The sequence below is a fragment of the Ochotona princeps genome, chromosome 12 (assembly GCF_030435755.1).
Source record: "Ochotona princeps isolate mOchPri1 chromosome 12, mOchPri1.hap1, whole genome shotgun sequence".
Lineage (NCBI taxonomy): Eukaryota > Metazoa > Chordata > Mammalia > Lagomorpha > Ochotonidae > Ochotona > Ochotona princeps.
Window position 1 is genome coordinate 15,528,734 of NC_080843.1, and position 25,836 is coordinate 15,554,569.

Sequence of the window (25,836 nt, forward strand, 5' to 3'; positions counted from 1 at the left end):
GGGTGCTGAATCTTCGCTCAGCCTGACCTCCCTGCAGACCCAGCCTATATACATGCCTACACGTGCTGCCACCTTGCCAAGCTTAGTCTGCCACCCATCCTGGCTCTTGTGCTCATTGGGCCTTGGCATCAACTGGTATGTATGAGGACTGGACCTGGGCTGGGCTGGATTAAGCCTCAGCATCCATCTGTTCATGTGAGAGATGGGACCCAGGTCAGAGCTGAGGAGGCAGCTGCATCCATTGGTATATGCACTGAGTGGTGCATATAATAAATAAAATCGGACTCTGCACTGGCTGGGGGCACATCAGTATACCAGGTGAGCTTTCTTGGGAGACTCCCCAACTAGATTTTTGGACTCAAACTTAGCCACAAGAAAAAATCCCAAGATATGTGGTCCAACCTTGGAGTGCATATGTTGGGATCAGGCCTCCTCAATTGTTGATGCCTGTGCAGTGAACATGCCCAGATGCACACAGAGGGCATAACATTTGGCTCATTTAGGTCAGTAGAACATGTCAAGTTTCTTGTAAGAGGATGGAAGGCCGAACAGATTGGACCACTGTACTAGCCAGGTTTTTGCAACCTGTTCCTGTGTCTATGGATGCACTAACGTGGAATTTATCAACTAACAGACCTTAAAAATTTTTCCCAACCCCAGTGCAACAAAGCCAATGTCTCAGAACTATCAAGGCCACTCAAATGGCACTCTGGGAATGTTCTTTCTCACATCTGGATCTCACTCCTGGGTGAAGATATAGTTTGACAGCAAGGAGTGACTGATTTATAAAATTTCACAATAGGAGGAATTAATGTTAAATTGGAGCATATTTTAATTCCAATTTTCTCAAGAAAGTATTTTCATTTTCTGCTTTGCCTTGATACACTATAAATATATATTATTAGACATAGCAAGTCAGATCTATATTATTTTATGATATTATCAAAGAACATTTTGAATGTGTTGTTTTACATTTATAACACAATAGCCTCATTGTACTCCCAAACATACAACTTCTTACCTTTTATTCATTTTCCATAAATAGAGTTAAAATAACATTTTAATAGGAGATTATAACAGGGCTACATAGGGAAAGGATGTGCTGATTTTGGCCACAGGAAGATAATAAAAGAAAAAGTCAAGGGGGCACACTCCCAGGGGAGAACTCAAGAGGCGATTTCAGTGGAAAATCTACAGAATGAACAAACAAACCCTAGGGCTGCTGAAAAAGAAAGAGGAGGAAAAAATAACAATAAGTAGGCAGGTTTTAAAAACATGAAAACAAACAAAACACAAAAATCAGTGAAATAAAAAGTCTGTTTTTGAAAAAATAAGCAAAACTGATACACCATTGGTCCAAATAAGAAAAAAAAAGTGGCTGAGAAAACCCAAAAGAAATCAGCCATCAAAGAGATGTTACAATACATACCATTGAAATAAAAATAATAATCAGGAATTACTATAAACAAATTGGAAAATCTAGGAAAATGAAGATTTCTAGATACATACAATTTACCAAAACTGAGTCATAAACACATGGAAAACTTTAGTAAACCAATAAACAAAGCAGAAACTGATTCAGTAATAAAGACCCTTCACTCACACAAATGCCCAAGACTGTATGGCTTCTCTGTGGAATTCCATCCAAATTTTGAGAAGCTTAAATTCTTCTCAAACTATTAAAATCAATCAAAAGGAAGGGAAACATCCCAAACAATTTCTATGAGGTCAATAACGCCTGAACTTCAAAGCCAGAAAAAGGCACAACAAAGAAATTTACAGATCAATATCCCTCTTGAACAGAGATGGAAAAATCCTCAACAAAATACTAGAAAATCAAATTCAAACACCCATCAGAAAGATAATTCACCAGGCCCAAATGGATGCAACCCTGGTATGTAGGGATAGTTCCACATATGCAAAAATTAATGCGATGCATCACACTACCAAACTGAAGAATCACAACCACATCATTATCTCAATACCTGAAAAGAAAAAAATTGATAAAGCACATCATTTTATGAAAAAACTTTAAGCAAACTGAGTTCAGAAGGGACATACCTCAACAAGATTAAGATGATGTATGATAAATTCACAGTAATCATAGTAAATCAGGAAGAATTGGGAGCATTTTCACTAAGATCCAGAACCAGATAGGAAAAAACAGTCTCACCACAACTGTTCAATGGAGTTCTAAGAGCTTTAGCCAGTTTAGCCAGAGCCACTAAACAAATCAAATCAATGCTAACGGGAAAGGAAAATGGTAGTCAAAATATTCCTACTTACAGATGATATGATCCTATATTTAGGAGACCCAAAAATTCCACTGATATTAGTAAACAAAAAGGAGAGTTGGTAAAGCTACAGCATATAAAATAAACACACAAACATCAATAGCCGTTATATACACAATTCCACAGCTATTAAAGGACTTGTAAAATCAGTCCCATATACAATAGCTCCAAAAATTTCAAATCCCTTGAAATATGTCAAATCAAGTATGGAAAAAGTCTTTACAAAGGAAATTACAGGGGACTGGTGCATTAGCCTAGGAGCTAAAGTCCTCGCCTTGCACTTGCCAGGATCCCACATGGGCAAGGTTTATATCCCAGCTGCTCCACTTCCTTTCCAGTATCCTGCCTTTGGCTCAGGAAAGCAGTAGAGGAAGGTACAATGCCACACCGGCATGGGAGACCCAGAAAAAGCTCCTGGTTCCTGCATTTGGATCAGCTCAGCTCCAGCCATAGCAGCCACTTGGGCAGTGAATCAGCAGGTAGAAGATCTTCCCCTGTGTCTCTCCTTCTCTCTGTAAGAGTGTGTGTGCGTGTCTCCAGGATATATAAGGGACTCAAGAATCTCAATAACCAAAAAACAGGCAACCCAATTAAACCACTGGCAAAGAATATGAACTGGCCATCAGGGAGACTCCAATAAAACTACACTGTGGTTTCACCTCACCCCACTTAGAATGACGATTATCTGAGAAAACGCCAGAAATCACGTGGGGAAGAAGTACCCTAAGCCACTGTTGGTGGAAATGTAAACCCATACAACCATATGGAAGACAGTGTGCACATTGCTCAAAAATCTGAAAAATTGATCTCACACACGGTCTGCACACTCCCACTTCTGGAAATTTACCTAAAGAGATGAATCGATTTATAAAAAGAGCTATCTGTAACACCATATCTATTGCAGATCAATTAACGGTAATAGAATCAGCAAGATGTCCACCCACTGATGATAAACTGTGATACACACATACACACACACACACGGTGAAACAGTGAAATAACGTTTTTTCTCAACAAAATGGACAGAATTGGGCAGCACTATGTTCACTGAAATGACCCAGTCCCAAAAAGGCAAATATCATAGGTTTTACCTAATATACAGAGTAAAAAAATGAAATATATGTGAGCAAAATTGACATTCTGAGATTTGATAGCTGTATACAGCCCTTGTCTATACTCCTAGGAAGATTCTTTTCCTACTTAACACTTGCTGAATTCTTTAGTTAGCGAAGGGCTATGCTTGTGATTATAAAGAAAACTGAAGGTATGTCATCATAAAAATGAAAAGAAAAATAATAAATGACAGAGAATGGAGGCTGGGCAGGCACAAGGAGCATAGGAAGGGAGGTGGTGTCAGTTAACGCTTAAGTTTGTATATATTAAATACAGCAAATTTGTCCTTTTCTACAACCCAGGAAAATTTTAACTAACAAGAGAGGTAGACAGATTGATGTGATACTATATCAGGCTAATTCTCTGCCTGCCAGCCAGTACTGCTATCTCATATGGGCACCGGTTTGTGTCCTGGCTGCTCCTGTTCTAATCCAACTCTCTGTCAATGTCCTAGGAAAGTAGCAGAATATGGCCCAAGTCCTTATCAGTCTGCATGCACCAGAGAGGCAGCAAAGACGCTACCGGCTCCCAGCTTCAGCTCAGCTCAGCTCCAGCCGCTGCGGCCTTGTGAGATGTGAACCAGCAGATGGAAAATCTCTCTGTCTCTCTTTCATTCTCTGTAAAATCTACATTTCAAATAAAACTAAATAAATCTTTGAGAGAGAGAGAGAGAGAGAGAGAGAGAGAGAGAGAGAGAGAGAGAGAGAGAGAGGAGCTCAGTCTCCTCTACCCTGACATACAAGGAGCTCAGGGAGCTGCCATTAGACCACAGCCAGGATTTAAGTAGGAGAAAGGTCTCTCAAGTACTAGCCACAACACCCAATGCCACTTCCTTGACTCCTTTCCTAATCTAATCACTGTGAGTTTTAAATTAGGCTCAACATCATATAATTGTAACAGAGTAAATCAACTTTTGGTCCCTTTCATGGACTGGGAGACTTCTCTGCTGAAGGTCATTTGAGTTAGCCTAATATAACTCACAGGCCATAAAACAGTTGCCGTGGCAGAATCAAACCAAAAAGTATTCATAGGACACAGCTTGAAATAGTTAAATAAACCATTTTAAACAGGTTGTTTTCCGGTGTCTATCACATCTCCAAACTATAACATGTTAAATTTAATCCATCTGATTGGTGAGAATAACAATATACTTCGTTAGAAACACATAATGTTTTACTGAAATGAAAAATATGCTCATGCAATTATATTGGGATGAATGTGTTATCTTCAAAATTAAAGAGGCAATACAAGCAAAACAATCCATAGTTTGAACATGAGTGTTTTCATTTTATTTCCTTACTTCCAGCAGTCTAGATGAAATTATTTATTTTATGATAGGATAGCTTCCTCATCTCTGATCACGAACAAGAGCTTTTAAAATGTCTTTGTAAACTGTTCTTTCAAGCATTTCCAGTTAAGCATCTACATATCTACTTTCCCATTTATCAGATACCATGATTGAGAAAATGTACAGAAGCCAGCATTTGTTTTTAATTACATTAAATCCTGTTCAATAGATTTGGAAATCCTTGGCATTGGCAGTGACATTAGCAAAAAATATTTGTTTCTAATGATTTTCAAACTGGAGAAAATGTTAATTACACATTTACTGGGAAAAATAATGTAACTATTTTTCCTTAACTAGAACTAGTTGTTTTATTGATTTTAAATTGTTTTAGTCAATCTCTAGTTGACATTTTTTATCATTATTGGGCTCTAGTGGACAGGCCTAAAATGTTTGTAGATTAGTTACAAAAATGTCACATCCACATCTCTGTTTGCACAGTAGAGGGTTTTTCCTCCTCTGTTGCACAACTGAAATGCATGACTGCTACCACTGGATGGCAACCAAATATACAGAAACTCCAGCGAGGCTCAGAGAAACAGCTTAAGAAGTCCTGGCATTTCAAAGGGAATTCAAAAAAACAAAAAGAAAAGAAAAGCCCATCCTGATTGGAAACAAAAAAAAAGTACTTAAAGAGTACATGAATGAAATAGCAATTGTTTAATGAAAACACCACATTCTCTCAGCAAATCACAGTTTAATACATTTTGAGAAATAATATAGTAATAGCCTCATTCTGATTCATCAGAACCCACTCCGTAATAAATTTTTGAAAGTTCAAATTCCAAGGTACTTCTTTGATGCAATCTTTATTTGAAGAAAAGATGGAGAGGAATAGTAAAGGGGTGGTGTTTGCTGGTAGATTTTAATGTAAGCTGTAGCTTAAAACTCTTAACCCTCGGAAACAGCACAAACTAAATTCATCCCACAGTCACTGAACATTTTATTCATATGAGCTGCTGTGCATGCTTTACTGATCTGAGATATGGTTTCCTCATATGTAATTGAGGACAATATAACAATTACATGGAGTAGGTAAAAAGAGAAAAGGAACTAATTTTTAAAAAGACATCAACTGTTGTACCAAGCATATGAAAAAAAATCATTACTACTTATCCAATAACAAAAATGGATATTTCATTTTTATTTGACTCCTGTGAAAGCAAACTTAACCATGTGCTTTTACATTGTGATGATTTCCCAAAGAACTCCATACATATGAAAGTTTAGTGTTGTTTACTGTCTTACGCCAAAGAATTACACTATTTCCTGTCACATGCAAAGACAGCGACCCATCTTCATTACGAACGTCCCAAGTTCAGCACGTGCTTTGTGGTAGTGATTTTACATACAGTTCCTTTAAACTCAAAAGCAGTACTCTAGATAAACAAACACAGCTTCAACATGAACTGTCTCCTGCTACAAGGATGCTTTCCTATCAGAACCACGGACAAATCAGGATGAAAAATCTACAAGGTTGTGTCAAAAATTACTATGGAAATGAAACCCAAGCCCTACACACTAAGTTACCTGAAAAAGAAAAAAAAAAAGATCATGCAGTAAATAACCTCTCTCAAACACAACAAAAAAAGCCTTTCTTATTTAAGCATACATCACATTTCTCACTACAACCCTTTATAGGGAAGAAAAAAAACCAAGAAATCAGACATACATTCCTTTCCTTTTTTCCCCATAATAATTATTTTATATGTGACATAGACTTTGACATATAAATAACGCAGAACTATAAACAAAATAAAATTGGAAGATAAAGCTCAATAACGAAAGTGTATATAATTTGCCAAATAAAAACATTTTCTAGAAAAAGTAACAGTTTGATAATGTTACTGTTGTTCAACCCCAGGGTTGAAATTGACTTTAAAAATCCCTAAATAACAAATATTAGCAAATCCCAACAACATAAACTGTTGAACTGCGAGTTCTGATACTACTGTCAAGAAAACAATGATGTGGGGTCTCTGCAAGAAAAACTTAAAGCTTAAATTTACAAATGGGTAACAGTGAGAGAAATGTAAAAGAGAAAAACAAACTGTTAAATACAATAAAGAGTCAAAATGGAGGAACACAAGGTACAGAGTTAATGAATTGGGAGACTTAGAAGATTCTCTAAGAAATACATTTCTAAAGTAGATAACTGAAGTGAAAGCAGAATATATTTAAGACAGACACAGGGGGAAATGATACGCTTGACAAAAGTAAGAAGTTCAAAATCACAGCACATGAAGTCAAACAGCATACACACAATAATACAACTAGTTTTGAACTGACTGAGCATAACACTGCTCAGTAGATGGAAACAACAAAAAGGACAGCGAGTAACATTTAAAAGTGCACAGGTAAATTGAGATTATGGACAATTCAGAATGTCAAGCAAAGGAGGTTGAAATTGATCTGGCACTCCATGGCAAACACTGGAAAAGTTTAAATAGAGTTGTTTAATGACTATATTTTCAGAAAACTGCCATGTACAGTAATTAGGATAGAACATAGAAACATGTGGCTACTGAGGAGTCCATACAGCAAAGAGATCCTAGTCAAATGCAAAAGGAAAAAAGATTGAGAAACATGGCAGATCGGGAGATCAATAAGGTGATGCAGCTTTCAACTGTATGCGTCAAGCAAAGAAAATGATCCAATGCCAGGATTTGACTGAGTACTCAGTTTAACAGCAGATTGATATGTTATAATCCATCATTGCCCTATAATACGGATTCACATATTCATGTGACCTAACTATGCCCATTTTATCCACATTTGAGGATGGAAAAGTTAATTCCATTTTGCTTCAGATCGCAACACTCCCCAAAACTATCAATGTAATCCAGCACATATGAGGTTAAGCAAATTTCTTTCTCATCAAATGAAGAGTAGTTCAAAAAAGAGAAATCAACAGAGGACACAAGGAAAAATATGAACAACAATTTTGTTTTCGGTAACAAACTCCACTTTCATTAAATGGTAACAAGGAACAGGAAACATACCGTTTAAATGAAAAATGACAAATAACAGAAGTATTACCCAGTAAAAGAAGTAATGTTGATGGGGAAGAAGGAAGAAAGGAAATCCCCCAAATACGAAAAAGAAAAGGACTACATTGTTTATGGGGTAATAAATTATGCACAGATCTCAGGGTTAAAGGTTAGCCGGAAAGGCCTTAAAAGCAGTTTTATTGGGCACTTCCACATTATGATGTTAAAGTAGGTGTGTGTTAGCAGACACTAAAAATGGCTTTTGAAGGATTAGGGAGAGAGAGCTCTAATTATTTTCTGGTTGCAAGTTGCTGGCACTGGGTTGGGATTTGAACAAGTAAATTAGACTTCATCATTGTCTTATTACTCACGTGAGCTTTGTTTCCAATCTTAAGAAATGTTCACACATAGGGTGTACACAATTATCATACTCAGTCTTGAATGGAAACACTCAGTCACTCATTCAACTGTTCATCACAGACAAGGAAGTAGCACCCGACTAACACAATGAAAAGCAAAACAATAGAAATAACATGAGTTCTGGCAGCAGATTTTCACTTCCAGATCTACTCCTTGTTACTGAAATGATTTTTAGATGGAGACTTAACAGGCCCACATCCTTGTGCATTCCTGGGGCTTAGGACCCAGGGCAAGCAGATTCGAATTTTGAAAAGTCAGAGAAAGAATGGTGGTGGTGCAAAATGCACAAAGAGCCACTTGCATATGACAGTGGTAGGAGGAGACGAACCTGCCTCTGTGAGACCCACACACAGAGACCTCCTCAATGAGCCACATTCACACATTTACAAGAAGTGCCAGCTATGGGTAGACAGGTGTTCAGACAACAGAGATGCTGGGCTAATGCAATAGAGGAAAAACATTGAAGGAGACAATGCTCCCCAGTTGCCTCTATGAATTTACAGAACAAAGTGGTTCAGAGCCAAATCATCATATACCAGACTTGTCGGCAGCAAGCTGGAAAGGTGGACATGTCAGTTACCCATAACACATTTACCAAAAGGGGCACAGAGAAGCTGAATGAAAAGTCATGGGAACGTCATAACTTCACCTTGCCAAACTCATCTCAACACCTTACTTTTTGAAAAACAGAGACTATAATGAAACTTTCTAAATAGGGCCGCTGTAACAACATACAAAATATTTGAGCAGATAGGCATCAGTGAGTAGCAATTTTACTCTGTATGGTAAGACCCCACATGGTTGTAAAAACATTACTCAATCATTGAAAAAAAATGCTGCCATCTGCAGGAAAATGGTCTCAATTGGAAGACACCATACTGAGTGAAATAAATCAGACACAGAAGGACATGTATCACAAATTCTTCCCTGTATATGGGAGCTTAAATTTAGTAAACAAACAAACAAAAAGAAGCAGAAGAACAAGAAAGAAATGTTTGTCTGAATAAGCATAGCTAAAACACAGATTTTATAAAACTTTAATATCTTTTTCAAAGCAATGGTTCAGGATGCTTTGCTAGCGCCCATCGCAGTAGCCTAGCAGCTAAAGTCCTCACCTTGTATGTGCCTCAATCCTATATGAGCGCTGGTTCTAATCCAAGCGGCCCCATTCCACATCCAGCTCCCTGCTTGTGGCCAGGGAAAGCAGTCGAGGACGGCCCAAAGCCTTGGGACCCTGCAGCTGCGTGGGAGATGCGGAAGAGCTCCTGGGTCCTGATTTCTGCACAGCACAGCTCTGGTCACTGCGGCCACTTGGGGAGTGAATCAACAGATGGAAGATCTTCCTCTCTGTCTGTCCTCCTCCCTGTATATCTGACTTTGTAATAAAAATTAATAAATCTTAAAAAAGAAAGATATATTAGTATAGTTATAATGGCCTCTGATTACTTTGTAATTTGCAACATATGATGAAATGCTCATTTCTCTGTTCATTTATTCTATAGAGCCACTGTGAATATTTCCATTAAAGTAACATCTCTTTTTGCTTTTTACTTGTTAAACTGCTTAGTCGGTGAAATACTAAGCTTTTACTATGGTGTAAATCTGAGATAAGCTATGCCAAAAGTGAAAAAAAAAGAGAGAAAAGAGGAAGAAAGGAAGGCGTATCGGAGAGAGGACCGAGAGGAATGTCACTGTGGTCTGAGAATTACACCCGCCAACCTCATTGAATCTGCTGACCAGTCATTAACATTTCTGAAGAAGAAACCAACTCACATCACCTTAATTCATAGCTCTGTGTGCCTCTTCCTTCTTCAATCTCAATGATGCTTGATGTAGTCAGGTTCTAGTGATCATGGTCCCATGTTCACTCTGCCTAACACAGCTGACTCTCACGTACATGAAACCTGGTACTCTCATGTATGGAATAATCTAGCAAAAATACATCTCGGGTAAATGCTATGAAAGGGAAGCATTTCAAGGTAAGGGATTCCAGAGAAACGGCCGGATGAATAAGCTTTAGAAGGAGGTTACATTTACTCTTCATTCTGAAGGAATGGGAAAAGAACACCAGGCCAAGACAGAAATGTTCCCCTCCTAAAACACAGAGATAGGAAAAGCATTTGGAATGTCTGGATTAGAAATACACTGGGGAAAAAAAACAGAGCAACACCTTAACAGGTACAGAAAAGTTCACACTGTGCAAAGACTTCTAAGCTAAGAACTATATTGTTGAAACTACAAAATCACATATAAAGAGAATTAATTTGTAATGGAGGGGGCAGGTAGAAAGATTATAAATTACAAAGACAGATTCTACAGTGCTACATATATAAATATAAAATGTTACATATAATTCATTTATTTATTTATATGTGTGTGTATGTCTCTCAGTACTCACAGGTTGTTGCTCCTAGGACCTTTCCTGACACCATGGATACTAAAATACACAGATATTCAATTCCCTTACATAAAAGATACATTCATACCTTTCTGTATATTGTAAATAAATTACTTAAAACATCTAATACAATGTAAACATATATAAACAGTTGTTAGAGGAATCACCTTCACAGCATTATGCCAGGTCATAGAATATACCAAAACAGACACACTTAAGATTTATGATGAAATAATATATATTAAGAGAAATATACCAAGTGCATGTCTTTCATACTATTGCTAAAAAGCATGCATCACAGACTAACTCAATGCTTTAACAGTATTCATTTTGAAGGACTGTCTTTGGGGCAGAGAATAAGAGTGAACTCGGCAGGCTGGCAACGCTTCTCACCGTAAGGCTTGCTTTGCCTTTAGAGTTTAGGGCTAGGATCAACAAGGTTGAACAGAGAAAGCAGTTCAAGAAAAAGGCCGCATTAGCAGCCACTTTCCTGTAGAATATGCTAAGGCATTAATTTTAAGAGACCATTTTGAGATACCTCTAACATAGCATGTTTCCATGTCTCACCTATTTTATGTAGACTAAAACACAGGTGATGGTTTGGAGTTTCTTTCTTTTTTTTTTTTAATTATATTTTTGACAATCTTTACATTGTTAATTAGGGTAAAAAGGTACAAGGGCTATAGGGAAGTGGGTAAGACTAGTATTTCCCTATTGTTTGCTTCATATATCTGAGGTAAAGGGAATATTGAGGGAGAAGCCCCACCCAGTCTCCCACCTCTCCCAGGTCCCCAATGTGGGGCTCTGAGATCCTTGCTCAAGTGGTTTTGATAGTTCACCAGTTATGAATCACTGCCAATCTTGCCACTCCAAGCACGATCAGGTTGTTGAAGAATCCACTGATTGACATAGTCCATCATAGAGTCTCCATTTGTCTAGTACTTCTCTGCCAACATACAGCTGAGGTGGTGGATTGACCTGTTCTATCTTCTGTCTTTTCTTGGTTAGGGTTCTGAGTCTGCCATTTCGATTGGGGAGATCCCCAAAAGAAACTTTGAGGTGTTCCCAGACCAGATTCTTGTATGTACTAGCAAGTACAGGGCCAGCCATGGTCCATCGCCCCGATCAGCTGGTGTTTGCAATTGCTGGGTTGATTTTGTTTTCAGCCCCGACTTCCAATGGAACCAATGGGTGCTGCAGTCCAGCCTGGTTCTGCCCAGTGCATACTTGGCTCTCACATAGAGCAGTGGGAGTGCAGCCCAGTCAGAGCGACCCACAATAAGATGGCTTGGAGTTTTTACATTTTTTTTCTCATTAAATAAACAGAACCTGATTCTAAATGATTCAACCTCTTTGGTTTCATATCAATTAAGACTCATTTGCTCCACCTCTTCCCAACCCTCAATTGCTATTCCACACGCATGTCACTTTTCTTTAACCATCATTCTTTTCTCCTTTATGTTGGCTGTACTCTCAGTACTGAACACTCTCTTATCCCTTGTTCTTTTCTTCAGCTAGCTCTTACTTACACTGTATATGTCTGGGAATAGCACTGCGTGAAATCAGGTTCAACAGAAGTACATGCTTTTTCAAGAATCACTCTCAAGTGAGGTGGAGTACGGGGTACTGGAACATGAGATAAATGCTTTGCAAAATAGCGCTCTCAGCTGGGGTCTTGCTTGCTCTGACACTACTAAGTCGCAATGGAGCCCAAATGTCACCACTGAGCTGATGTCACTCTAAGGCGAGGCCTGTTCTGGTGGACCTGACTCATCATCAAGGACTGGGAAGGGGTTCTGGAGAGCACTGTATGGACACTAGCCTGGGGGCAAGTTAGTGGATAAGGCACCGGCCATGAGTTGTAAAATTCCAGTAACAGGGGAATGAATGCAACAGCTTCCACTCCTATTCCTGAACAACTCTGACTTCCAGATGCTTCCAGATGCTTCCAGATGCTTCCAGCACCTTCTGTTGGCTCCCTGCCTTGCACCATCACATCATTTACAGGCTCTCATAAGTGGGGTAATTCCAAGGCAATAAGGAGCAGCAGCATCTAGAGATAACATTGCAACCCACAATCTCACACACAGTAGGTAGTCAGTAAATTCTGGATAATGATCAACAGAAAGAAGCCTAAAATCCTGTAATAGAAATTCTTCAAAGAACTTTCTTATAAAGCAGCTAACATGCTTCAAGAATTCAAGTACTTTCATTCATTTGTAGGAAGTAAAAAATCATCTGCTTCATGTAGATGGGGCAAGAGACAGATCCTTGATGTTCACAATCTTTTATTAAGTGCCCACTGGATTAACGCAGTTTCCTATTGTACCACCTGCAAATTATTCATCAATTTCTATTGAGTTAAAAACTAAACATTTTTTGTCGGTGAAATCTTCATGAAGATGAACAATTTATCATCTGTGCTGTTACAAAACTTCTAAAGAGGAAAGCAACACATTTGCAAGTAAAATGGATAGGAAACTGGTAATTAGGAATCACAAAAATATAATATATTAGGCTCAGAGCGGTGGCCTAGCAGCTAAAGTCCTGCCTTTAATTGTGCCAGGTTCTCATATGTGTAGGAGGACATTGTGACCCGAAAAGGTCAGTGAGCACAGGACTACAGTTGGTTGGATAATATTTGGAGGAGAATAACCAAATGGCTACCTTTTGTATACCTTATTGGATATCATCTGCATATGTATATGAGAACACCTGGTGGAATATACAAGACAAAAGGAGTTCCAAACAAGCATTAATGGTTTTGTTGATAAGCTCAGCACTTCCTCCCTTATCCTATATGACCCTCAGAGTATAAAGTCTGATGCTACTAATAAACCTCGGCTTTTGACCATCAGTCAGGGTCCACGCGTGTTATTATCGGCTCCGTGCACCAAACCCATCGCTGCGGGACAGCGACACATATGAGTGCTGGGTCTAATCCCGGCGGCCCTGCTTCTCATCCAGCAAACTGCTTGTGGCCTGGGAAATCGGCTGAGAACAGGCCAAAGCCTTGGGACCCTGTACCTGCATGGGAGACCCAGAAGAGGCTCCAGGCTCCTGGCTCCTGGCTTTGCACTGGCTCAGCTCCAGCAATTGAGGCCATTTGGGGAGTGAATCAATGGACAGAAGATCTTCCTCTCTGTGTCTCCTCCTCTATTAATATCTTTCCAATAAAAATAAAACACATCTTTTTAAAAAATACAATGTGTTTTCCCAAGAGCAGCATTAAAATTTTTTTCAATAATAAAAATACTACTAAAGATTTTTGGTGACTGGTTCCCAAAAGACAAATTGGAGGGAGCCTGATAATTTATGTTAATACATTCACTAACCAATCAACTCTGTGTGTGCATCCTAAACCTTTTGGTGTTGACTTGGACAGAGTCCCATGGAGAAGCTGACTTGCATGTCTGCATGAATTAAGCCCTCATTAGCTGCCCAGGCCGGAGCTTCTGCACTCTTTCAACAGTTTCATCTGTCGGTCCGGACTAGGTATGCAGTTTTGGCCACAGGCTATTTTAAAATCAAATCATTTTTGAAGACATCATCTTCAAAAGAGTCCCTTATCTAAAACACATATCGCATTAAAAAGTATATATGAACATTCAGTTTCCTATAGAGACAGTCTTCATTTCAGTGTAATTTATTTATATTAAATGAAATAAAAATGTCATTAATAAGCCATATTTTGTTTTCCAGGTTGTTTTTTCTAAAGATGCTATGCTAGCTACAGGCAACACCAATCCTTACCTTATGTTTATTTGCTGTTACTGAGCCATCTATTATGATCACGATTTAGAAATCCCCAAACAGCAATTATTATGCAAAGCTCTATAAACTCCATTCTATATGTTTGTAAGGAAGAACTGAGGTTTTAAAATGCTTTACTTCCTGTGTACTCTTACCAGCATAAATGTTGTTTAAATAATTAATTTCCATTGGTGATACTAAATATCTTAGGAGGAATAGATCAATGGTTTTATTCCAGAAATATGAAATGTAATTCTGTCTTTGCCAAAGGCTTCATTCATTTGAAATGCAAAATTCATTCTCTAGACGGTGCTCTGTATATCAAATGGAAGCCTATTACATATCAAATCTGCTTTGAAATCTTTATTCATTGTTTCTACAGTAAGATATGCCATATCACGAAATACAAACTTTCCTGTGATACAGTCTTCCCTATTTCTTTAATAAGTCTCCATTCTTAGAAAAGTGGTAATTACTTTAAAAAGTATTTGTGGTGTCCTAAAGTAGTGGTTCTCACTTTTGAGTACCCATTAGAATTATCTGTAGGGTTTGTGAAAACGTAAAACCCAGGACCATATTCTCATGGTCTCTGATTCACTGAGCTCTTGGACCTGAAAATTTGGGAACCACACTTCAGAAGCCACTGTGCTTAACAGTTGGGAAAAATAAAGTGTCACTAAGAGTCACAAATTCTTGCAAGTTCTTCTACTTAAGATATTTTATAAAACTTTACTGGCATTGCTAAGGAACCAATGTATTCCCAGTGTCTACACTAACATGTCAGACAGAACAGAACCAAAGCTCTTTGTTTCACTTTTATTCTTGTATTATAGAATTTCAAATACAAATAAGCAGAGAAAAGTACAACAGCCACCTATACCTATTGTATAATTTCAATAATCTCCTCACTCAGAAAGTTTTGCTTCAAATGGACTAAAAACCCCTAATCCAAAACGTGTGGGATCACAAATGCTATGAAGACTTCAGGTTTTATTTAGATTCTGAAGTATATTTAAACACAGAATGATATATCTTGAGGTTGGTAAACACTTAAATATGAAATTTCTTTACATTTTATATGAATCGTATATGTAGATGCATCCTAAACTTCATATGATATTTTGGATGCTCCAAAAACTTAACATTTTGGAATATTTTAGGATGTCAGATATTCCAGTTGAAGAATCCTCATCATACTGATAGTATATTCCTCTTGCTCCCGATTACTTAAATATTTCAGAGAAGTTACTTCAAATGGGTGAATAGATACATCAAGGAATCAAATCGCACATTGCTCAGTTTGAAAGCCTGTGGAGCTCTGTGCCTCCCTTGTGTCAAAGTCTGCTTTGATGGGCATGCACTGTGAATGGGTTTTCTAAATAATCTTAGATTACAAGTCTGATAGTGCTTGGAACAACACCTCAGATGCCTTTTGATGCTCTTAAAGATACACTGCAGCATCTTAAACACACAATCTGAGTGTTTGGCTTTCTCACTTGCTCCCAAATGCCATTAATGTATAAAAAAATAATAATCTTTCTGCTCCAATTTTCTCTGAACAAAAGAGAAGACATAGCATACCCCTCACAGATTCTGCAGTAATGTTATACACATTAAAACAAAAAACTGAAAATTGATTTTGAGTCTTTCACGCTGACATTTACTTAAGTATGAAAGAGAATTGTGGTTGAAACAGCCAAAAGAGAGAATGTAATGGAATGCTCATAGGACAACTAGGAAACGCCTCAACTCATTCAACATCAACAAGAGAGACTTCAGAAGGCTCTTGCGGTGGAAGTGATTATAACATGCAGCAGGTGAAACTTGCCTAAGAAAACGAAAGGCAGCCAAATCCTGCAGCAGAAGCTGCTTAGCAGGAGAATGAGGACATGCAGCCTAGGTTGTAGTTCATCAAAAAAAGGAGAGAGACACAGGATGAAAACAAAACAAACAAACAAAAAACATAGGGGTCAGAAGGAAACGCCACCAAAAGGTCTCAGCAGCAAGGCACTGAACGTTCCCACGTGCTCCTTGTAGAAGGATGGGAGTGTGTTGTCTGACTTCCCCCAGAGGGATCTACAGCACCAGCTCTGAATACATGCCAGACCAGGAACATTCCATTAAAGCACAATAAATCAGCTGTCTACTTTAGAAGCTTCGTTTCTTTTACCGCTTCTTTCTCATTTTGTGTTCCTCATCTCTCTAGCACCAACCTTCCCACTCTAAGCATAAGGGTGTCAGAAACACAGGTTGGAGGATAAGGAAAGCACACAATCGGCAAAGGACCTGAAAATATTTATCAGTGCATTCTATATAGGCTCCAGGAATGAAGTAAAATAAAACACAGGTAAAAATCAGGGACATAAAGCAAATTTCAGCCTTGGGGTGTTTAAATTGGACTGGACATTTTCATCGAATGTCACAGTTTAGGGAAATAATCAGTCCTCCTTGCACCAACTAACAGGGAACAGTGACACCAACAGGGAACAACAGCATCCTGACAGCCAACCGTGACTTCCTCCTAGCAACAGGGCAGAAACCCCCGGAGCAGTTCATTGAAACAATGGCCACTTTTAAGGCCAGTTCTCTAAACACAATGACAAAAAGCTTAGCAAGAGACAACTGATTATTAGGGCAGTCATCCGGAAAAGAAAGCTTGAAAGAAATGTCTCCATTTGGAAGATATCATGCAATTGTAGCCACATTAACGGCACATTTTTAGAACACATAAATTTGAAAAATAACCTGAGAAAGATAAATATGTTAGCCTTTAAGAGCAGTTAGCAATGTCAGGGTTTGGAGCACAGTTGATGGGAATCCCTGGTGCTGAAGTCTTACCTATTAACGACCCGTCAGTGATTGCCACCTAGATAAGTATCTGCCAAAACAGTGTGATAGGGAAGACAGGAGTGGGCTGTGCAGTGGGATAGCACAGAGACAAGAACCTTGCAAATGTATTAGATGCTCATTCTGTACACCTCATGTCACCCAGTCTTAAACTTGCCTAGAAGAATGGGGAATCTGTCGTGCAACAAATCCTACAATCCCTTATACTGTGTATAAAGTGGCGCTTTCTTTGCTTCTCCTGATTGAAAGTCGTAAACTCAGGTTTTTTGGGGCATGGACAGGTTATTCTACCCTTTATTCACCCACTTTGCACTGAGATCCCCATGCTTCACCTGTGGGACTGATATGATTCTAATCTGAAACACTCAATGTTTGTGCAGTTCTTTAGACTGCAGGTCACAAACAAGTCTCTCAATGAACTACATATAATCTTAAAGCCAAGGGGAAAAGTTGACATAGGTAGAGCCATGGTTTATCCTCCTTTTTCAAGCTTTCCTTTCAGACACTGAAGTTCACTGTGGAGTCACACATCACCTACCAAGTGGGGATCACCAAATAACATCTCCAAAGTTGTCACTCACACGAAATTTACCCTCAGAGTTATGTAATTTTTAAAAATATGGATTTTTGTCATGATAATAATTTTTAGACTTTCAGGTAACTTAGGAGCTTTTTTCTATAAGGAATTATAGTATAGGTCAAGAAATACGATGCATCACATGTAAATAATATCTAAATGCAAAATATACTGCAGTAGTCATAATGCTTTCAGAAATTTAATACAGAACACACATGAGGGGATTTATTCCACGAGGGCTGAAGATGAAAATAAAAGTTTGGCAAAGCTGCAAGGAAAAAATAATTTAGTTTTGGGGCAGAGGAATAAATCAATGTTTGGGATGCCCACATTTCATATGGGAGCTCTAGTTCCTCTGCCAGCTACTTTGCTTCTGATTCAACTTCCTGCTAATATGCAGGAGAATGCTGGATGATAACTATAGCATATGACTTCTGCCCTCTTGTGGGACATCAGCACAGAATTGCTGCCTTTTGGCTTCAACCTTGACTGCCGTATTTCTGGAAGAAGCCAAGAACTATAAGATATCTCTCTCTCTCTCTCTCTCTCTCTCTCTCTCTTTCTCTGTATATATATGTATATGTATATATGTATATATATATACATATACATATATATATTTTAAAAATGAATCAATCTCTTTAAAAATAAATTTTGGGGACTGGCATAATGGCATAGCAAGCTAATCCTCCTCCCAAGGCACAGTATCTCATATGGGTGCCAGCTGGTGTCTGCATGTCCCACTTTCGATCCAGCTCCCTACTCATGGCCTCAGAAGCAGCAGAAGCTGGCTTAGTCCTTGGGCCTCTCAACCCAAGTGGGAGACCAGAAGAAGCTCTTGGCTTCAGAAGGGCTTACCACCAGTTGTTGTAGCCATTTGGGGAATGAACCAATAAATAGAAGATCTCTCCTTTTTTCCTGTAAACCTTTCAAAGAGAAATAAATAAAATCTTATAATAAATTTTGCAGAAAACTATTTTGGTAATATTACAAATTTCAGGTTTTTTATTAAACAGCTGAGGTGGAGAAGTCTCTATATCAAGTTTTTTAAGCAATATTCAATTTTAAACTGAGCAAGTCAGGAAAATTTTATGATAAAAGTGGTTACTATTTGCCTAAGGTTGTGGAACCACAGGTTACGCCACAACCTGCAAAGGCAGATTCCATGCTGGAGTGACAGTTTGAGTCCTTGCCGCTCACTTTCCAATCCAGATATTGCTAACACACTTGGAAAACACCACCAGAGCTCTGGGCCCCTGCAATTCACGTGGAAGACCCAAATGAAATCAGTGGCTCCTAGCTTTGGCCTAGTCCAGCCCCAACCACCTCAATCTCTCTCTCTCTCTCTCTCTCTCTCTCTCATTCTCTCTCTCTCTCTCTCTGCCCCCTGCTTCTGACTTTCAAATTAAATAAAACAACCTTTGAACACTGACGACTATCAGAAAGTATAGTTAAGCCATATTATAAACCTTGCTGGATAGGCAGAATTTGAAAGGAAAATAAATACAGACTGGTGTTTACATCCTGAAGAACATGCTACATTTTCACAAGAGACCTAGGACAAACAACCACGTGCTACCTGAGTAAAATTCAGAACAGTTCTGAAACTTGATTGCTTTTAAAATAAGTTCGTAACACTTGGGAACAAACTCATATTTTTTAAACAGAAAAAAACAATAGAATGGTGTTGGGCATAATGAACCAACTTGTCAGATAGACAATGGAGTAAAAGCAAACTGAAATGAAAAAGAGGGTAATAAATTAAAGCCTGGAAAATTGTCACCGCTTGGATGGAAAGGAACACTGACACTAGGGTCAGGATCAAATTTCAAATTTCCAGGGTCTTCTATTATTAATCTTATTTTTAAAATCCCATTACAATTAGCTGGAGAAAACGGGCGACCTCATCAACGTAACTGGAAAAGAAATTTGATTCCAAAAGCAACATTCAGGAACAGTGGCTGAAAGAAAGTGAAGTAGAAATACTGTGGCGTGTCCATTTTAACAGCTTTCCGCTAGTTCCTGTTGCAGTTGTAAATTCCTATAATGAGGTACTGGATTATGTCTATTAATCATAAAAGCAAAGGAAGCCCTGGTAATTGTGGAATTGCCACCTGAACTTGAATATCCAGAAAGACAGGCACAAATCATCACTCACTTTGCAGTTACAGAAAACTGAAAGCAGAATTAGGACAGAACAGTCTGTTTCATGATGAAGGAGAGGCAAATAACGGAGGCGGAGTTTGTGGCTTTCAGTAACACATATTCATTTCAGATTGGGAATTTATTGAATAGTTGAACCCTAAGCTACACTAGAGTATATAGTGTTAATGTATTTTCTCAAATAATTTTAATTTAGATTTGTTTTAAAACTCCAGCTCTTTTACAAGTATCTGAGACATTTTCATTGACAATCACAGAGGAATTCCACCTCTTCTGATGAGTACTGGGGTGATTCCACCCACTGTATGGAACTGTCATGACATTGAAGCAGTCTTTGTGCTGCTCCTATTCCGTGAGGCAGCCTGTCTAAGCACATATATGATCTTATCAATCACTTCCTAACATGTGCCTGCAGGAGAAGAAATCTTGCCAAAAAAATCACTCGGCTCTCATCATAAATGATGGACTCAATCCTGGCCACAACGCACCCTAGTGAAGTGTTTGGCATAATTTCCCCAGAATGAACTTGATGAGTATTATAAACCGTCATAAAATAGAAAAATAATTTATCATCCCCAAACGCGAAATACATTCACTCAGTATCCACTTTCTGAAAATTGAATGGCACTGTTTACCACAACAAATTGCAGGTCTCTGAAATGAGAGTCTGATAAGAGGAAGGCTCAGCGTATTTCATTACAATCACTGCTGCCCTGCATTCTTTCCCAAGGAGAACGTGATTAATAATTTAATATTCTTACAGTCATTAGGACTTGGCTATACAGAGAAACCCTCTTAGATATATTCAGTTTCTAATATTGAAACATAATTACTAGTGCTTTAACCAAGTTACATAATTGACTAAGAATTAGTAAAAAGCAAATGATAAAATAGCATATTTGACAAAACACATTTTTATGATTTTAAGCAAACAAAACATTAATAGCATATAATCATAGCAGTATATTGGTTTTAATTAATAAGTATATATGGATATTGCATATCTAAAAGTAAAAGCCCAAGCAAGCGTTGTGGCGTAGCAAGCCAAATCACCACCTCACTGGAATCACATAAGGGTACCAGTTCATATACCAGCATTTCCACTCCCTATCCAGCTCCCTGTTAATAGCCTGAGAAAAACGGAAGACAGGCCAAGTGCTAGGGGCCCTCGTTTCATGTAGAAGATCCGCATGAAGCTCCTTGCTTCCAAAAAAAATATTTTTTTATTAAACTCCCCTCCTGCAGTACACTGTCCTAAACTTAGGCACTTAACAATTTTCTTGTATCTTTTCACAAACACCGAATGTGCAATCAACATTATTATATATTCATTGTTTATTCAAATCTGTTTGTGAAATATGTACTATCCCATTTCTATTTTAATTTAATGCTTGCTTGAAATAATTCCACTGAAACAGATTTAAATACAATTAAGTCAAAAGGTATGTAGCATCTGATGATGAATATACCACAATCAATCATTCATATTTAATGGACATTCTGATTTTAGCAGACTATACTTTTCAAAATCCCATTATAATTTATATCAATAACTGAGTCATAAATAAATTCACAATGATCTACTTCAGCACAAAGAGTTGGGGGGCAGTATTGTGGACCGTTAGCTTTGGTCACTGCTTGCAAATATTACATCCTACATCCAAATGCTGGCCATTCCATTTCTGTCCTGGCCGTTCCACTTCTGATTCAGCTTCCTGCTCATGGGCCTTGGAAAGCAGCAGGTTGATGGCCTCAGTAACTAGATCCCTGCCACCCGGGTGGGAGTCGAAATGGAGTCCCTGGCTCCTGGTTTCAGCCTGGCCAACCCCGGATGCTCCCAGTCATTTGGGAAATGAACTAGCAGACAGAGGGACTCTCCTCTCTTATGTCACCAACCCCTCCTCTCACTAACTTTTAATTAAATGAACAAATCTTCACTTTCTAATTTTACACTTCAGAACCATAAAGTCTTGCTGAACTGAGCGACATGATATCGGTAAACACCTTAGCTCACTGTCACCAGTATGCTCATTTGGGAAGTAGGCAACAGATGGTAGTAAGAAGGCAAAAAATGTGAGGGTGGCCGGCTGACCCTGCAGACACACAACAGGGAGCAGGGATTGGTTGGCAACTCATCAGATTACGGATGAAATAGCAAAATACTCCCCAAGAAGGGAAAATGTCTACTAAGATGATGATAGCAGAATTATTTTCGGACAGGTCAAGTAAGTACTGATTGTTTGCAGAGGAGTGGCGTTTCTCTATGCTTGGCAGTGGCAACAAGCAGCCAGGGCGGCACATGGAAGGCTTGAGCTGTAAGCGCATGAGACTGCTAAAATGGACTGTTGATCCCAAGTGTGGGCACTTTCCACAGAGAATTCTTGCTATAAAAAGTTTATTATAAGCAAAACATTACATGAGAGAAAATACATTCTTTGAGTTGAAATGTTATTTCTCTAAAAGTTTTCCCCAAGTCACTGATTTCCCTAATGGTATTTTCTACTATACCAACCTCAGATTAAATATTTAAGAGCATGATGAAAAAAAGTTATAAAAGATTCTTGTGACAGTATATTAAGATGACATAAAGTAGCAATGTAAAATATTACATATATAAATGTCATAAGAAAATACTTCATCAGTTTTCCTGGGATAGCATTAGATCATCCAAAAACATAATTATACACAGAAAGTTAATATTTCGTTTGAACAACCTAAAGACACACATTTCACATGGAAATACAATTTTCAGATTTAAAATGCAAAAGTATTACTAATGTGAAAACTCTAAGAATTCAAAATGTAACATGCTATGAATGCTCTCAATAAAAGATAGATATATATACATATATATATGAAATTCTCACTCCCCAACATCCCAAACAAGCCATGATAGTTAAGTATTTTGTTTGATTTAGTATTAACCTTACATCTTTTTCTGCTTATTTTTAAAATTTGATACACTTAGATAGCAATATAAAATAACTTACCCTATGAATAAAAATAATTGTATGAAATCAGTTAAAATTAAATTAACTAAATGACTTAATAAATATAATGAGATAATTCTTACTTTAGGCAATTCAGAACTTCAAACACAGAAGTTGAATCCTGAGTCCATCAGTTCTCAAATTATTTAACCTGCCTTGTTCTTAAAGGTAAGAAAAAGATGATTACATCTAGGCATCCGAAGGAATAATCCCCATGAAATTCGAAGCTCTTGGGTGTTCAGCATTAGGTATTACTATTATAATAAAACAGTAATAATAGCCACAAAATTTAAAAATGTTTTGGAAACTTTTAATTCTTCTTATCTTAAGAACTAATATTACTGAGGTAAAGAAAATTCCATGCAGGGCAGAAGTGTGGTATGGCAGTTACTGTGCTTTTATATCTGCGCATCTTGGGCTCTAGTCCTGATTCTAATTTTAATCCAGTCCATGATTCTGTGGGCCCTGACAGGGGGCAGTGATGCTTCAAGTACTTGGATCCCTGCCACCCACGGTGGACTGCGTTTTTGGCTCCTGTCTTCAGACTCATCCTGCCCAGGTCACTGCAGGCTTTGGAGGAGCGAATCGACAGAAGGCAACTCACACTTCCTCTCTCTCTCAAAAAATAAATACACACATAAGCAAATAAATTTTAAACATGAAAATCTCTAATAAGCTGGACAAGAGACTATTACAGGTGACATATGTGGGAACAGTAAATGGGCAGATGGGACATAAACACAGAAGGAGAATTATCATAGGCTTTCCACAATGTGTAGCTTTTAAAATTTGCAGCATGTAAACATATTACAACATTTTTTAAAACAACTAAAATTTAAAAAACATTTTTCAAAAATTTAATTTGTATTTCAGGAATGTGTAATGAATACGGAGCATGATCATCCAGAAATATGTAAACAGCTTTTATAACATAAACTGATATTAAAAGTTAATCGATGATATGATGTTATGTATAACATGTTACGTTATGAATGTTATATGTTGTGTATAAACTAAAATTGAAATGTCAATGAGGTGGTCACAGAAGGCGACTAGGAACTCGCATTTACTTTTACCATATTGGTTACTCATTACTATGTCAATTAATTCCATAATGATGTAAATTTTTGCTGATGGTATGTTGGAGCTTTCAATTGACTGGGATGATACTCTGCTGGCTCTGTCTTCAGACCAGAGAGGGTATACCTAAGAAGTTGTTGAACTTGACTGGACAATAAGATGCTGGACTCTATGTTTGGTATACGCTTGCAATGGGGGAATCTCAGCTGAACTTGAGCTGTGGTTATGCAACAAGGTGGAGGAATCCACCATGGTGGGAGGGTTTGGGGAGGGGTGGGGAGAACCCAAGTACCTATGAAACTGTGTCACATAATACAATGTAATTAATGAATTAAAAATAATAAATAATAAAAAAAGAAAAAAAAAGAAATAAATGTTGCATGCACCGGCAAAAAAAAAAAAGTTAATCACATTACATTTCATACAGTAAACTTATCTGCCAAATAATGTTTGAAATGAATATTACTTTTATGATCACTTTTGTGACAACTAAATTCATCTGCATATGTAAGTATAAATATGAAATGTTGGAGCACTAGCCTTGATTTTACAGATGGCTCTAATGCAAAAAAAAGCATATAATTTAAAAGAAAACTTTCTATTTTAATGATCAAATTCAAACACAAAGCTTCATTATTCCACATTCTATCATAATCACTGGCATAGAAAAAAATCAAAGAATTGTACTGAACCCAGGGAGACAATTTAAAACTTTCTCAAACTCAGCAGATTACCAAGAATACAATCAAGTTCAGGAAGCAATAAATGATCAGAGAAATTCTAGACAGGGAAGAAGAAATGCAAAAGCGAGGTTTCACTCATAATCCTGTGAACAACTCACAGCACATGTGTAAGTGTCTCAGATCCATGGAAGCAACTTCTCACATGAGCACACACATACACACACAGCTGCCCACCTCTCTCCTATTCCTCATTCTCTGTCACTGCAGAGATATATAGCCAAATCTCAATGGATCTTACATAGGTAGTCAAAACTCATGGCATTTCCTCACTTATATGATTCATGAAATTAAGCAGAAAGAACATTCAAGATGTGATAAAAAAGACAAATGGGAAATAATAACACAGGTGAAAAAGAGATTTGACAACATCACAGAATGATCAGATTATTTTAACAAACACAGAAGGAACTGGTCTAAACTCTGACCTGTGAGACAAAGTAACCCAGCCATGATGTAGGAAAAGAAAGTGATGGTGAAAGCAGCCATTGCATTGAGGCAGAAGACTCAACACACAGTACCTGTTAACCATGTCTTCTCCATTCCAGCAGGGAAGCCCCTCAGCTGCAGCTAATTCGTTAACACAGAGCTGATCAGCCAGCATTCCATAGAAGGACCTGTAGAGCCTCAAGCTATTGATGAATTCTCTGCAGGGAAGAAAAAAACATATAATTAAAACTAAAACCTCACAATAAATGTTAAGATAAATGCCCATGCTATTTGGCATGATGTTCAAAATACAACTTTTAATCTTCTCTACTTCCACTTATTTTAAAAAAACTTCTAACATAACCCAGGCCAAAAAAAAAGATACTTTTTTTTAAAGAAATAAGAAATGTCAATATGTGAATCTGTTCTTTAAACAAAAGTTTTCCAGGTGTATGGATTTTGGTCTGAGAGCTTGTGCACGTTGTAGATGGATCTCCTCCTGAGATCCTAACCAGCTGCTGACACATAAATCACAATATTAGTTCCTTTTCCATCTTAAAAAAAGTCAGAAACTTGCAGCTCGTTGATTGCTTATGAATGAAAACTTCAGAAGACTCAAGTTACATATTTTCATTCTTTGTTATCAAATAACAGAAACTAGCATGACCGCTAAATGTGGCTCTAAATCCAGATACAT

The 25,836-nt window shown here is 37.8% G+C and overlaps 1 protein-coding gene across 1 annotated transcript in view; it reads right to left on the reverse strand.

The window, feature by feature from the left end:
* GPC5 (glypican 5) overlaps positions 1–25,836 on the reverse strand; it is a 323,101-nt gene that overhangs the window by 239,199 nt on the left and 58,066 nt on the right. Inside the window, exon 3 of the mRNA XM_004577634.3 lies at positions 25,232–25,357. Coding sequence (XP_004577691.3) covers positions 25,232–25,357 — 126 coding nt within the window. The remainder of the gene's footprint in view (positions 1–25,231; positions 25,358–25,836) is intronic.